The 13,475-nt window shown below is 47.5% G+C and overlaps 1 protein-coding gene and 1 non-coding gene across 3 annotated transcripts in view; one reads left to right on the top strand and one right to left on the bottom strand.

The window, feature by feature from the left end:
- Positions 1-13,475, bottom strand: part of Sqstm1 (sequestosome 1) — a 15,184-nt gene extending 1,709 nt beyond the window's left edge. Inside the window, exons 1-7 of one of the 2 annotated variants that reach the window (XM_004666611.2) lie at positions 13,236-13,475; positions 9,825-9,920; positions 9,162-9,391; positions 8,899-9,046; positions 4,974-5,054; positions 582-790; positions 65-260 (exon numbers count right to left, since the gene is read on the bottom strand). In XM_004666611.2, the coding sequence (XP_004666668.2) occupies positions 65-260; positions 582-790; positions 4,974-5,054; positions 8,899-9,046; positions 9,162-9,391; positions 9,825-9,920; positions 13,236-13,440 (1,165 nt within the window). In that variant the 5' untranslated portion in view covers positions 13,441-13,475. The remainder of the gene's footprint in view (positions 1-64; positions 261-581; positions 791-4,973; positions 5,055-8,898; positions 9,047-9,161; positions 9,392-9,824; positions 9,921-13,235) is intronic. The other variant, XM_045151838.1, reaches the window with a different exon arrangement.
- Positions 7,300-7,406, top strand: LOC123461785. The gene has a single exon (XR_006637850.1). It is a non-coding gene; the product is annotated as a U6 spliceosomal RNA (small nuclear RNA).

Genomic DNA, 13,475 nt, shown 5'->3' with positions numbered 1-13,475 from the left:
ACCAGAAGGTGACAGGATACACCAAGAGAAAAGTAGGAAAATGAAACCTTTCAAGACCACGTGCCTGGTGGAAGATGTGGGTACAGGGCAGCTTCCTTCAGCCCTGTGGGCCCTTCCTGGGAAGGGTCCAGAGAGCTTGGGCCTTCGGATTCTGGCATCTGGAGAGATTGGAGTTCACCTGTAGATGGATCCACTTCTTTTGAAGACAAATGTGTCCAGTCTTCATCTCCTCCTGAACAGTTATCAGACTCCATCTGTTCCTGGAATACAATACTCATAAGCAATAGCAAGCTGACCACAGTATACCTGAGGGAGGCAACAGTGAGCTGCTTGCCGAGCACAAGCATGTTTCTCTTTTCCACAATGTGTATGCCCTTGCATGTGCTAGGTAAGTGCATCTCCAGCCCGAATTTTTTTTTTCTTTTTTTCCTACCCAGTTCCATTGGAAGGTTCTGAGTAACTCAAATGCCACAGACTTAGCTGCAAGCATGAGGGTCCCACAGGTCCCAAGAGTGCTGCACAAGAGGCTAGAAACCATGCAACAGGCCCGTTTCAGCTAGCAGGAGAAAAAGCAGGCCTACCTCGGGCTGCCCTTTGGATTCCAAAGCAATCCTCTTCATTTGCTCAGTCAGAGACTGTGCTGTGCCAGTACCATCCGGTTTGCTAACTTCAGAAGAGCAGCTACTTGGCTGAGAGTTGCACTTGTCTTCTGCACTGGAACTTTGTGGGGAGACAGGTGTCAGGCGGCTTCTCTTCCCTCCGTGCTCCACATCAATATCAACTTCAATGCCTACAGCCAAGAAGGAAACAAGTAAAGAAGACATCAGCCCACACTAGCACCGAACAATCCATTGAGCCACTGACAATGCAAGGACACAGATGCTGGACTCAGCCAAAGAGCCACAGCCCAAGGTCATCAGGTAAAATGTAACCCCCATGGCCCAGTAATAGTCACCTTCAATCCTTAGTATCAATCCTATTGGCTCAACTGCTTAGCCCAACCCTGGTCCCAGATCCTCACTTTTGGAAGCACCCTTCAGCTAACTTAGCTAACTTAAACATTCACCTCAGCTCCCAGGGGAACCTTGCTTCTCCTAACCTAACCTAACAGCAGGCTGCACAGCAGGAAAGGCCAGGTCCTAAGAACAGTGTGAATGTCAATAGAACACATGGGCAGGACAACCAGCCACAGTGCTGGGGACCCCATAACACACTATGCCTGCACAAAGGGGGCCTTATAATGTGACAAATACACATCTGAACTTTAGGGTTTGGCTCAGGGAGACAGGTGATAAGCTGTTTACACAGCCAGCCTGGCCACCCCTAGGTTCATGCGGACTCTGACACATGCTTGGGGGTGAGGGGGAGATTCAAGTGCAAAATACAATCAGCATTTTTCAACTTGATTTAAATACCTTCCGAGGACTGTAAGCCCACAACTTACATTTGAGTTCTTTATGGTGACAATTCACAGTTCCCTGCCTCCCCTACCTCAGGGTCATCCTACTCCCCAGAGACCCACTGTTGCCCTTTTAAATTCCTCAGCTCTGGGCCCCTTGTTCAAGTTCACATCTGTTTACCTTCCTACTGTGGCAATATTTATCTCCCTTTTCCCTGTCCTTTCAAAAAAATCCAACCTGTGGGGAGGGAGGGAATTACCATGGGATATATTTTATAATCATGGAAAATGTTAATAAAAATTTTTAATTAAAAAAAAATCCAACCTATGGTTGAAGCAACATCCAGTATTTATGTTAGCTCCAGTATGCAAATGTCACTTTTTTCTGACTTTGTATGCACCCTTCCCCTTTTGTTTGCTGACTTTCTTGTGTTCTTCTGATTTCATTTCCTACTTGCTTAAAGGCTGTCAGGTGCCCAGATGCCACCAACTCTGGCTCTTCCATGAAGAGCACCCCTGAGGTAGACAAACCATCCTCTGGGCAGGGGCCCAGCCACCACTTTATCTTCATCACAAGCAATGGCTTTTCTCTCCCCCTACCTTCTCTTCATCATTCTGGGTCCTCTTTTTCCTTTGGTACAAATGGTAAAATCTTGCATATCAGAAAACTTGTTCTGCTCTCATCCATCATCATTTTAGACAGGTATAGAATTCCTGGTTGAAAAGCCACTTCACTTCAAACTTTGTTTTCTGAGACAAGGTCTGCCTATGTATCCCAGACTGGCCTCAAACTTCATCTACTGACTCAGCCCCCTAAGTACTGAGATCACAGACAAGCACTACCATGCCCACTAAACTTTCAAAGGCACTGGTTGTTCCACTGCTTTCTAACTTCCCACACTACCAATGAAAGGCTTTGTCTCTGATTCATCTCTAACCATTGACTTCTGGAGATTGTACCAACTCCTTCCCCTCTGGGCCTCTCCTCTGGGAAGTCCCCAGGCTCAGTTACTCAGAGAAGAAAACTTCCATGACTTTGACTTCAGTCTTCCTTGCCTCCACTATGCCCCAAGTGAGTGGCTGGCTGGGCTTAGGCCCCACTTATCTCCAAGCTACAGCCAGACCAATGCTCCACTACTTCCTTCTCTTCTCATTCTCTCAGAGCCTCTAACTCCACTATAGAAGCCACATGTGGTACGAGCTGTTTTTATTTATACCCCTTTTCTTAGTGATGCAAACCAGACTCAGGGCCTCAAATATGGTAAGCATACAATTCTACACAGAGCTACCTAACTTGTTCAATGTAGCATTAACACCATTAAGTCAAGCCAGGCATGGTGGCAACACGCTTTTAATCCCAGCACTTGGGAGGCAAAGGTAGGAAGATCACTGAGTTCAAGGCCACCCTGGGATTAGAGTGAATTCCAGGTCATCTTGGACTAGAATGAAACCCTACCTCAAAAAACCAAAACAAGGGCTGGAGAAATGGCTAAGCAGTTAAGGCGCCTGCCTGCAAGCCAAAGGACCTCAGTTCAATTCCCCAGGACCCATATAAGCCCGATGCACAAGATGGTACATCTGGAATTTGTTTGCAGTGGCTGGAAGCCCTGGTGCATCCATGCTTGCTCATTTGTGCTCTCTGCCGCTTTCTCTCTCTCTCAAATAAATAAAATAAGATAAAAAGACCATTAATTCACACTGCCTCAAAGTTTCATTCTGTGGCAGAATAAGCAAAACTGGCCTTGGGTTGCATCAAAATGACAGTTGTGCCCAAGAGCCACAGAGCGGAGGTGGAGGGACTGGACTGGTGGGATTGAGGCACTTTTGCCATCAACATTTCTTCAGACACTGAGCCTCTGCACCGGCCAGCAGACGCATTAATGGTTTGTCTTCATTGGTAGAGCTCAGCCCTCAGCATCTTTAAGTGGAAGTCATCTTCCTTGTTTACCAGCACTTTTCTTCCATGTAGCAGGCACTTCCTAAAAGCCCACGTGTGCCTTAGAGCCAACACTTGGGCCCACCTTCAGCTGGTTTCTGCCTTGTGGCACAAAACCAACATAACCCAGAGCACAGGCCTCCACTGTCTTGTCTGTGCATTGGCACAGCCTTGTTTTCAGGAAGCAGCCAAGTGTTGGAGGTCACAAACGAGGAGGAAAGAAACCCCAGCACTCAGAAGGCTGAGGCAGGAGGACTGCCACAATTTGAGTTCAGTCTAGGCTACACAGTAAAATCTGCCAGACTGGGCTCAAGTGAAACCCTGTCTCAAAAAAGAAAGAGGGGACTGGAGATGACTTAGTGGTTAAGGCACTTGCCTGCAAAGCCGAAGGATCCTGGTTCGACTCTCCAGGACCCATGTAAGCCAGATGCACAAGGGGGAGCATGCATCAGGAGTTCTTTTGCAATAGCTGGAGGGTCTACCATGCCCATTCTCTCTCTCCCACTCTTTCTCAAATAAACAAATAAAATATATTTTAAAAAAAGAAAGAAAGAAAGAAGCCGGGCGTGGTGGCGCACGCCTTTAATTCCAGCACTTGGGAGGCAGAGGTAGGAGGATTGCCATGAGTTCAAGGCCACCCTGAGACGACAGAGTTAATTCCAGGTCAGCTTGGACCAGGTTTTCCTCAAAAAACCAAAAAGGAGCCAGGCTTGGTGGTACACACCTATAATTCCAGCACTTAGTAGGTAGAGGTAGAAGGGTCTCTGAGTACTAGGTCAGCCTGGGCCACAGGTGAGACCCTACCTCAAAAAAAAAAAAAAAAAAAAAAAAAACGCCTGGAGAGATGGCTTAGCAGTTAAGGCATTTACCTGTGAAACCAAGGGACCCCAATTACGATTCTCCAGGACCCATATAAGCCAAATGTACAAGGGGATGCATGCGTCTGGAATTCATTTGCAGTGGCTGGAGGCCCTGGCATGCCCATTCTCTCTCCCTCCCTCTCAAATAAATAAATAAAACAACCATTTGTCAGAGTATTCAATCTTTAGGTGCATATGGTTCAGCACTTGCAAAAATTAATTTTTAACTGTTTATTTATTTGCAAGCAGAGAGAGAGAGAAGAGACAGAGAGAGTGGGTGTGCCAGGGCGTTTAGCTGCTGCAAACAAACTCCAGATTCATGTGCCACTTGGTGCATCTGGCTTTACATGGGTACTGGGGAATCAAACCCAGGTCCTCAGACTTTGCAGGCAAGTGCCTTAGCCACTGAACCATCTCTCGAGTCCCCACATTATTTTTTGTTTATATCTTTTTTGGGGGGATGGGGAACAGGAAGCATTTTTTGTTTTTTTGTGGCAGGGTCTCACTCTAGCCCAGATTGAGTTGGAACTTACTCTATAGCCACAGGCTGGACTTGAACTCACAGTAATCCGCCTACCTCAGCCTCCTGAGAACTATAGGTCATGGACCACCATGCAAAAGTTGGTTTTTTGCAACAAAATCTTGCTCCTGTCAAGAGAACATGACTGCCCATGTTCATGGCTCTAAGCATTTTTGGTGAGAGCTGCAAAAGGTCACAGACATACTGTGTCACCAAGCTGCTGGAGTGTCTCCAAGGATCACAAGGAAGCTCACTTACCCAGAGGGCTAAGGGCAGCAGCTACACTCTCCCCAACATTCTTCAGAAAATTCACACTGGGATCCTCTGATGGAGCACAAGCTGTTGATTTTAATAAAAACATTAATGTCATATCTTTAATTCCTAGCACAGTCCTAGAACATTTGTGCCAAGGTCCCAATCCTCTCCAGTTAATCACCATGCTGGACAGTTTACCACACTCAAGCACTTGCTTTACTCCCCAGGACCCACGTGAGCCAGATGCACAAGGTGGCACATGCATCTGGAGTTCATTTGCAGTGGCTGGGGCACCCATTCTCTATCTATCTGCCTCTTTCTCTGTCACTCTCAAATAAAAAATATAAATAAATAAAAAGTAAACACCCTCATATTTGTCCCAAAGAATTAAGTGATCAAAGGATTCAGTCTGATTAGTAAAACTAGAATGGGCAGGAGAGCCTGAAAGAAGAGCACTGAAAGTCAAGGATTTGGGAAGCGCCTAGGCAATGAAGAGACTCCATCTCAAACCTACAAGGCAGAGCCATGTGCAAGCAGTAATTTTTTTGTTTTTTCTTTTTTAGCTTTTTTTTTTTGTAAAATTTTTTTTGTTCATTTTTATTTATTTATTTGAGAGTGACAGAGATAGAAAGAGGCAGAGAGAGAGAGAGAGAGAGAGAGAATGGGTGCACCAGGGCTTCCAGCCACTGCAAACGAAATCCAGACGTGTGCGTCCCCTTGTGCATCTGGCTAATGTGGGTCCTGGAGAATCAAGCCTCGAACCGGGGTCCTTAGGCTTCACAGGCAAGCGCTTAACTGCTAAGCCATCTCTCCAGCCCTCTTTTTTTAGTTTTTTGAGGTAGGGTTTCACTCTTAACCCAAGCTGACCAGGAATTCACTATGTAGTCTCAGGCTGGCCTGGAACTCAGTGATATTCCTACCTTGAATTTTTTCATTTGTTTTGTTTTTGGCTTTTCGAGATAGGGGTTTGCTCTATCCCAGGCTGACCTGGGATGAACTATGCAGTCTCAGGGTGGCCTTGAACTCACGGCAATCCTACTTCTGCCTCCCAAGTACTGGAATTAAAGGTATGTGCCACTGTGCCTGGCTTGACTTAATGGTTTTAATGCTACACTGAACAACTTACGTAGCTCTGTGTGGAAAAGTATGCTTACATATGAGGCCCTGAGTTTGATTTGTACCACCATGCCAGGCTGTTTGTTTGGTTTGTTAAGTCAACAGTAGGTCCCCAGTAATCAAGTAAGCCACAGTGGCAAACAAGCTTGTTTTGTTTTTTAAATTTTTACTTACTTGTTTGCACAGAGAGAAAATATAGGGTCACAAGGACCTCTAGCCACTGCAAACTCCAGATGCATTGGCCACCCTGTACATCCAGCTCTACATGGATACTAGGGATTTTAACCAGGGTCCTTAGGCTTTGCAGACAAGAAGTACCTTAACCTCTGAACCATCTCCAGCGCTCTTCTGTTCTGAGATCATCTCATGTAGCTTAGGCTAGCCTCAAACTCTGTAGCTGAGAATGTACCTGAACTCCTGATCCTTATGCCTTTATTTCCAGAGTGCTAGGATTACAAATGAGTGCCACCATGCCTAGTTTTGGATTTTTTTTTTTTTTTTTCGAGGTAGGGTCTCACTCTAGCCCAGGCTGACCTAGAATTCACTATGGAGTCTCAGGGTGGCCTTGAACTCACGATGATCCTCCTACCTCTGCCTCCCGAGTGCTGGGATTAAAGGCGTGCACCACCATGCCCAGCTTGGATTTTTTTTTTTTTTATTAGAGAGACAGAAGGGCAGAGAGAATGGGCATGTCAGGCCTCTAGCCACTGCAAAGGAACTCTACATGCATCTAGCTTATGTGGGATCTGGAGAACCAAAGCTTTGTAAGCAAGTGCCTTAACCACTAAGCCATCTCTCCAGCCTGGGTTTTGTTTTTGTTGTTGTTTTGGTTTTTCAAGGTAGGGTTTCACTCTAGCTCAGGCCAACCTGGAATTCACTACATTGTCTCAAGGTGGCCTTGAACTCACAGCAATACTCCTACCTCTGCCTTCTGAGTGCTGGGATTAAAGGCACACACCACCACATCTGGCTCATGCCTAGTGCTTATGTGCTGTTTCTCACTTTGTGATTGTGGAGTTTTGGGGTGATTTTTGTTATTCTAAGCCAATGTTTCAGGTAACCAAAGCTGGCCCTGAACTTCTCATCTTCCTGCCTCGACCTCCCAAGTGCTATTACAAGTATGTGCATCACAACTGGCTTTGTGACCATGTTTTTAAGATTGGAGCAACTGATTTTCTTAAATTAACATGAAACAAACAAAATACATCACACTGTGCTCGCTTTGGCAGCACATATACTAAAATTGGAATGATACAGAGAAGATTAGCATGGCCCCTGCGCAAGGATGACACGCAAATTCGTGAAGCGTTCCATATTTTTTCAAAGGAAGAAATACAAATGGCATATAAGCATCTAAAAAAAGGTTCTACGTCACTAGTCATCAGGGAAATGCAGATTAAAACTACATTGAGATTCCATCTCACTCCTGTCAGATTGGCCACCATCATGAAAACAAATTATCATAAATGTTGGCGGGGATGTGGAAAAAAAGGAACCCTTTTGCACTGCTGGTGGGAATGCAATCTGGTCCAGCCATTGTGGAAAACAGTGTGGAGGTTCCTAAAACAGCTAGAGATTGATCTACCATATGACCCAGCTATAGCACTCCTAGGCATATATCCAAAGGACTCATCTCATTTCCTTAGAAGTACATGCTCAACCATGTTTATTGCTGCTCAATTTATAATAGCTGGGAAATGGAACCAGCCTAGATGTCCCTCAACAGATGAGTGGATAATGAAGATGTGGTACATTTATACAATGGAGTTCTACTCAGTGGTAAAGAAAAATGAAGTTATGAAATTTGCAGAAAAATGGATGGACCTGGAAAGTATTATACTAAGTCAGGTAACCCAGGCCCAGAAAGCCAAGCGCCACATGTTCTCTCTCATATGTGGATCCTAGCTACAGATGACTGGTCTTCTGTGTGAGAATAAAAATACTTAGTAGCAGAGGCCAGTAAGTTGAAAAGGAGACATAAAGGGTGGAGAAAGGAAGGGAGGAGGATACTTAATAGGTTGTTATTGTATATATGTAATTACAATGATTGTAATGGGAAGGTAATATGATGGAGAATGGAATTTCAAATGGGAAAGTGTGGGGGTGGGGAGGGAGGGAATTACCATGGGATATATTTTAAAATCATGGAAAATGTTAAAATAAAAATTAAAAAAAAAATTAGCTTTTCTATTAAAAAAAAAATACATCACACTGATTCAGAAGGGCCACCCACTTGTACCTCAGGGTACCTCAAAAACAGGGCAGTCTGGCAAGGACCACATGGGTGAATGGTCTTGGGGACTGAGGCACCTCAGTCTTCATTTGTGAAAAATAAATACTTCATTTCTTCAGGGTTCTTATGAAGATTAAATATCAATTGGGGGGGGGGTCCTGGAGAGATGGCTGATCCAGGTTCCCACATAAGCCAGATGCACAAGGGGGCACATGCGTCTGGAGTTCGTTTGCAGTGGCTGGAGGCCCTGATGCACCCATTCTCTCTCTCTCTGCCTCTTTCTCCCTGTCGCTCTCAAATAAATAAATAAAAGTAAACCAAAAAAATTTAAAAACATAGCCTTAAAAAAATATCAATTGGGACTGGAGTGTTACATAGTACAGCACTTACCTAGTCTGTACAAAGCAGAGTTCAATCTCTAGTACCCCAAAACAAAACAAAAAACTGTCAAGAATGGCTGAACCCAGCCTCACCAGGACACAGCAGGGATTAAGGACATGAGGAAGGCTTGGCTAAAAGCCCACTTTAGGTGGCTGGCTACTCTTAACATCCAGAAGCCAGTTCCGACACCAGCCTCACCTGACTCAGCTGTGGGGCTGGGGCTGGGACGGGCATCCCCTGCTCGAGGAGGACGTGGGCTCCAATTCCCTGGTGGGCCCATCTCCCAACCAGGCCACCCAAAATGCCCATGTTTCAGCTTCCGGAGCCAGCGGCTATGAGAGAAGCCCTGGAAAGAAAAAGCAGAAGATAGGGCAGTGGGGAATCAGTCAGGGTTGTGTGTTCCTGCCACCCTCCACCTTCCCATTCCCCAATACCACCAGGACCACATAGCGCATACTCACCTCAGAGAAATGCCCAAAGGGGTTGGGGAAGACCAGCTTGCTGTGCTCTTTGTGCAAGCCCTTCCCCTCACAGACACTACACAGGTCATAGTCTGGGCATACACTGCACTTGTAGCGAGTTCCGACCACAGGACCATTGCAACCATCACAGATCACATTGGGATGCACCATGCTGCGGGGTGCCTCCTGACCACACAGTGGGCGATGGTCCCGCCGGCACTCCTTCTTCTCTACGGGGAGGATGGACAATGGTTAGGATGAAGGCCACTGAAGTCTTCCATCTTAACTGTATGTTGTAGGGCTGTCAGTCAGCAAGATCCCTGGGCCCATTGGCCAAACATTCCACTCAGAATCCAGTTGCTGGGGTAATAGCAACAGAACATGACAGGCTCTTAGAGGGCCCAGTCTGTGTACCAGTTAACCAGGCACATGTGGCCCAGGCAGCAGAGCAGGAGGGAGTCCTTGCCTGTATACTTTTGACCTAGTCCTTACCAAAGTCCCTAAGGCTGCTGCCAGACCTGGGAACCAGACCCCAGTCCCTCAGGAGAAGACTGACTCAGCATTTATGATGTCTCTTACCTCTGGAGGGAGGTCAAACCCTGTTGTTACAAAACCAGGAGCACCTGGTTTCAGGCAGTGCCTCAGAGCAGCCCCTTGCCTTACCTTTAATGTAGATCCGGAAAATGTCATCCTTCACGTAGGACATAGCCATTGTCAGCTCCTCATCACTGGAAAAGGCAACCAAGTCCCCGTCCTCATCTAGATTGTTAAGAGACAGCATATTAGGGCTGGAAGTGTGGCTAGTTATAGAGAAGTTATTGCCTAGCAAGCAAAAGGCCCTGGGCTCCACCCTCAGCACTGGAGGGATGAAGAAAAGGCAGTAGAGGGGCATCCAGGCTTCTCAGCTGGGCATACACTACTGCAATGTGCTGAGACCAGGGCTAAAGCGAGGTCTCAACGCTGTGCCTGGGAAAAGGGGCAAGATTACTTACTGTTCACCCTGACACAACCAGGGCTGCATGCACAAGGCACAGAAAATGTGAACAAGAGCAATGGCAACAGCTGGGCACCTGCCATTCAGCCTCTGGGCCAGTAACCCCTTCAGAAAGCTGCTGTAACCGGGCATGGTGGCACAACTTTAAACCCAGCACTTGGAAGGCAAAAGTAGGAGGATCACTGTGAATTTGAGGCCACCCTGAGACTACATAGTTAATTCCAGGTCAGCCTGAGCTAGAGAGTCTACCTTGAAAAAAACCAAAAGAAAAGGAAAGAGGAAGAGGAGGAAGAGGGAAGGAAGGAAGGAAAGAGAGAAGGAAGGAAACAAGGTAGCTGCTGTAACAGGTAACAAGAAGTCCCCAGCCCTTCAAATGCCTTAGTCTTAGTAGTAAGAAGGGGAGCCCATCTGCCCAATCCCTCCCCAAACAACACTAAAACAATGTGCATTAGTATGTCTCCATTTGTTGGCTTTTTGAGACAGGATCTTGCACTGCAGCTTGGCAGCCTAAAAAATGTAGAGCCTTGAACCGGGCATGGTGGTGCACGCCTTTAATCCCAGCACTTGGGAGGCAGAGGTAGGAGGATCACTGTGAGCTCAAGGCTGAAGTCAGCCTGAGCTAGAATAAGACCCTACCTCGCACCCCCCACCCCCAAAAATGTAGAGCCTCCTGCATCTGGTTTCTCAGTGCTGGGGTTACATGCGTACCACCATACTCAGCTTGCGGGTTACGTTAGTCCAACCAGTCTTAAAGTACCATCATGCAGGCTAAACCACACATCTGCAGGTTGCACCAAGCCTATAAGCCACCAGACAGCAGTAACCACCATATATCAGGGGTGGCCTGAAAAGGTGGTAACCCAATACCAACTAAAGACCAGATAAAATGTGAGGAAGATGGAGATGTGGGGAGATGGTTCAGCAGTTAATACTCTTGCCTTCAAAGACTACAGACCCCAGTTCAATTCTCAAGTATCTACATAAAAGCAGATGCATAGCTGGGCATGGTGGTGCATGCCTTTAATCCCAGCACTCAGGAAGCAGAAGTAGGAGGATCACTTGCAAGTTCAAGGCCAGCCTGAGACTACATAGTGAATTCCAGGTCTGCCTGGGCTAGAGTGAGACTACGCCTCAAAAAAAAAACCAATAACAACAATAATAATAATAAATTAAAAAGCTAGATGCACAAGGTGGTGCATGCGTCTGGAGTTCATTTGCAGTGGCTAGAGGCCCTTGCACATCCATTCTTCTGCCCCTCTCTGCCTCTTTCTCAAATTAAAAAAAAAAAAAAAATTTAATGTGGTGGCTAGAGAGATGGCTTAGGGGTTAAGTGCTTGCCTGCAAAGCCTAGGGACCCATGTAAGCCAGACACACAACGGTGAGGCAAGTGCAGGGTCTCACATGCCCACCAGGTGGTGCAAGCATCTGAAGTTCAACTTCTCTGGCTGAGGCCCTGGTGTTCTAATTCTCTCTCCCTCTCTCTAAAATTAAAACAAAAAAATTAATGTGGCCTATCTAAGCAGACCATGCTTCATCCACAAAAACAAAATGAGGTTCTGGTGTGATCTACAACACGGATAAAACTTGGACTATTTTGGTAAATGAATGATTTACAAAAATACATGACTCCATTTGTACTTACTACACAGAATAAGTAAATATAAAAAGTAATAGTAGCCTGGACTTAGGGAGGACCTGAAATGTGAGATAAAAAAAAAATTATATGATGATGGAAAAGAGTTTTTTTTTTTTTTTTTTTTTTTTTTGGTTTTTCGAGGTAGGGTCTCACAAGCTCAGGCTGACCTGGAATTCACAATGTAGTTTCAGAGTGGCCTCGAACTACTGGTGATCCTCCTAACTCTGCCTGCTGAGTGCTGGGATTAAAGATGTGCGCCAATACATCTGGCTGAAAGATTTTTTTAAATATATTTTACTTAGTTGAGAGGAAAAAAATGGGTGCGCCAGGGTCTCCAGCCACTGCAGATGAACTCCAGATGCATGCGCCCCCTTGGGCATCTGGCTTATGTGGGTCCTGGGGAGTAGAACCAGGATCCTTTGGCTTTACAGGCAAATGCCTTAACTTCTAAGCCACCTCCCCAGTCCCCCTTTTTAAATTTTTTTGAGGTGGGGGCTCCCACTCTAGCCCAGGCTGATCTGGAATTCATTATGTAGTAGTCTCAGGATGGATAGATGGATGGATGGATGAGAGATGATAAAGGGCCGATTCTATATACATATGTAGAGAGAAGGACATATATAAAAATATATATAAATACTTTTTTTAAAGAGCCAAGAAGTCCCAACACACTGTCCCCTCCCCGAGGGCGAGTCTAGCGGCCTTCCAGACACACCATCTCTCTTTAACCCCACCCCCTGCAGCCACCAGTCACATCATGGCAACAGTTAGTTCCGGTATTCTATTTTTGTTTGTTTTCTTTGGTTTTGCTTTTTCGAAGTAGGGTTTCACTCTAGCCCAGGCTGATCTGGAATGCACTATGTAGTCTCAGGCTGGCATCGAACTCACAGCGATCCTCCTCTTCTGCCTCCCAAGTGCCTGGATTAAAAGCTTGCACCACCAAGCCAGGCTTTAGTTCCTGGATTCTGGAAAAAAACGTTTTGCTCTGGTCCCCGTACCCCGCGAGGCTCCGGGCCCTAGATGATTCGTCTCCGACCTACCTGCTGTCCCCCAACCCCCGCGCCCGGGAATCTCGACCCAGGCCCGGCTAGTGGACGGCGCGCCTCGGCCCTCGGCGCCCTTCCTCCGCGGAGCCTCGGCACCAGCTCTGTCCCAACCACCACCTGACGCCGGCGGGGCCCGGCTGGCCGGCCGCGGGATGTCACTGTAACCTGACCACCCGGTCCCCGCGGAGAGCCAGAGGACGCCCCGCCGCGTCCTTGCCCAAGATCTGCCACATCACGGCGGGGGAGGGGCGCTACCGCGGCCGCCAAGGGCCGGGGGCCGGGACGAGAGGTGCTCAGGCCAGGCCTGCTTTCCCAGCCGCGTACGGCCGAGGCAGTCCCCCCGCCGCCGCAGGCACTGGCGGGAAGGCCGCGGTCACCACCCGCCCGGCCCCGCTCACCGCGGTAGTGCGCTTGGAAGCCGCCGGGCCGCAGCACGGGGAACAGGGCGGCCACCCGGCTCAGCAGCCGCTCACAAGGCCCCGGGCCGGCCGCGGCCTCCGCCTCCGCCTCGGGCTCGGGGCTGACGCAGAAGCTGAAACGGCGAATCTCGCGGGCCACCTCCTCCTTGCCCAGAAGGTAGGCCTTCACGGTGAGAAACGCCATGGCGCCGGAGCCTGCAAGCGCGCGGCAGAGGCGGA

This window comes from Jaculus jaculus, chromosome 6 (assembly GCF_020740685.1).
Source record: "Jaculus jaculus isolate mJacJac1 chromosome 6, mJacJac1.mat.Y.cur, whole genome shotgun sequence".
NCBI classification, from domain to species: Eukaryota; Metazoa; Chordata; class Mammalia; order Rodentia; family Dipodidae; genus Jaculus; species Jaculus jaculus.
The sequence above is the reverse complement of the archived record's forward strand: the minus strand, read 5'-3'. Positions and strand labels throughout refer to the sequence as shown.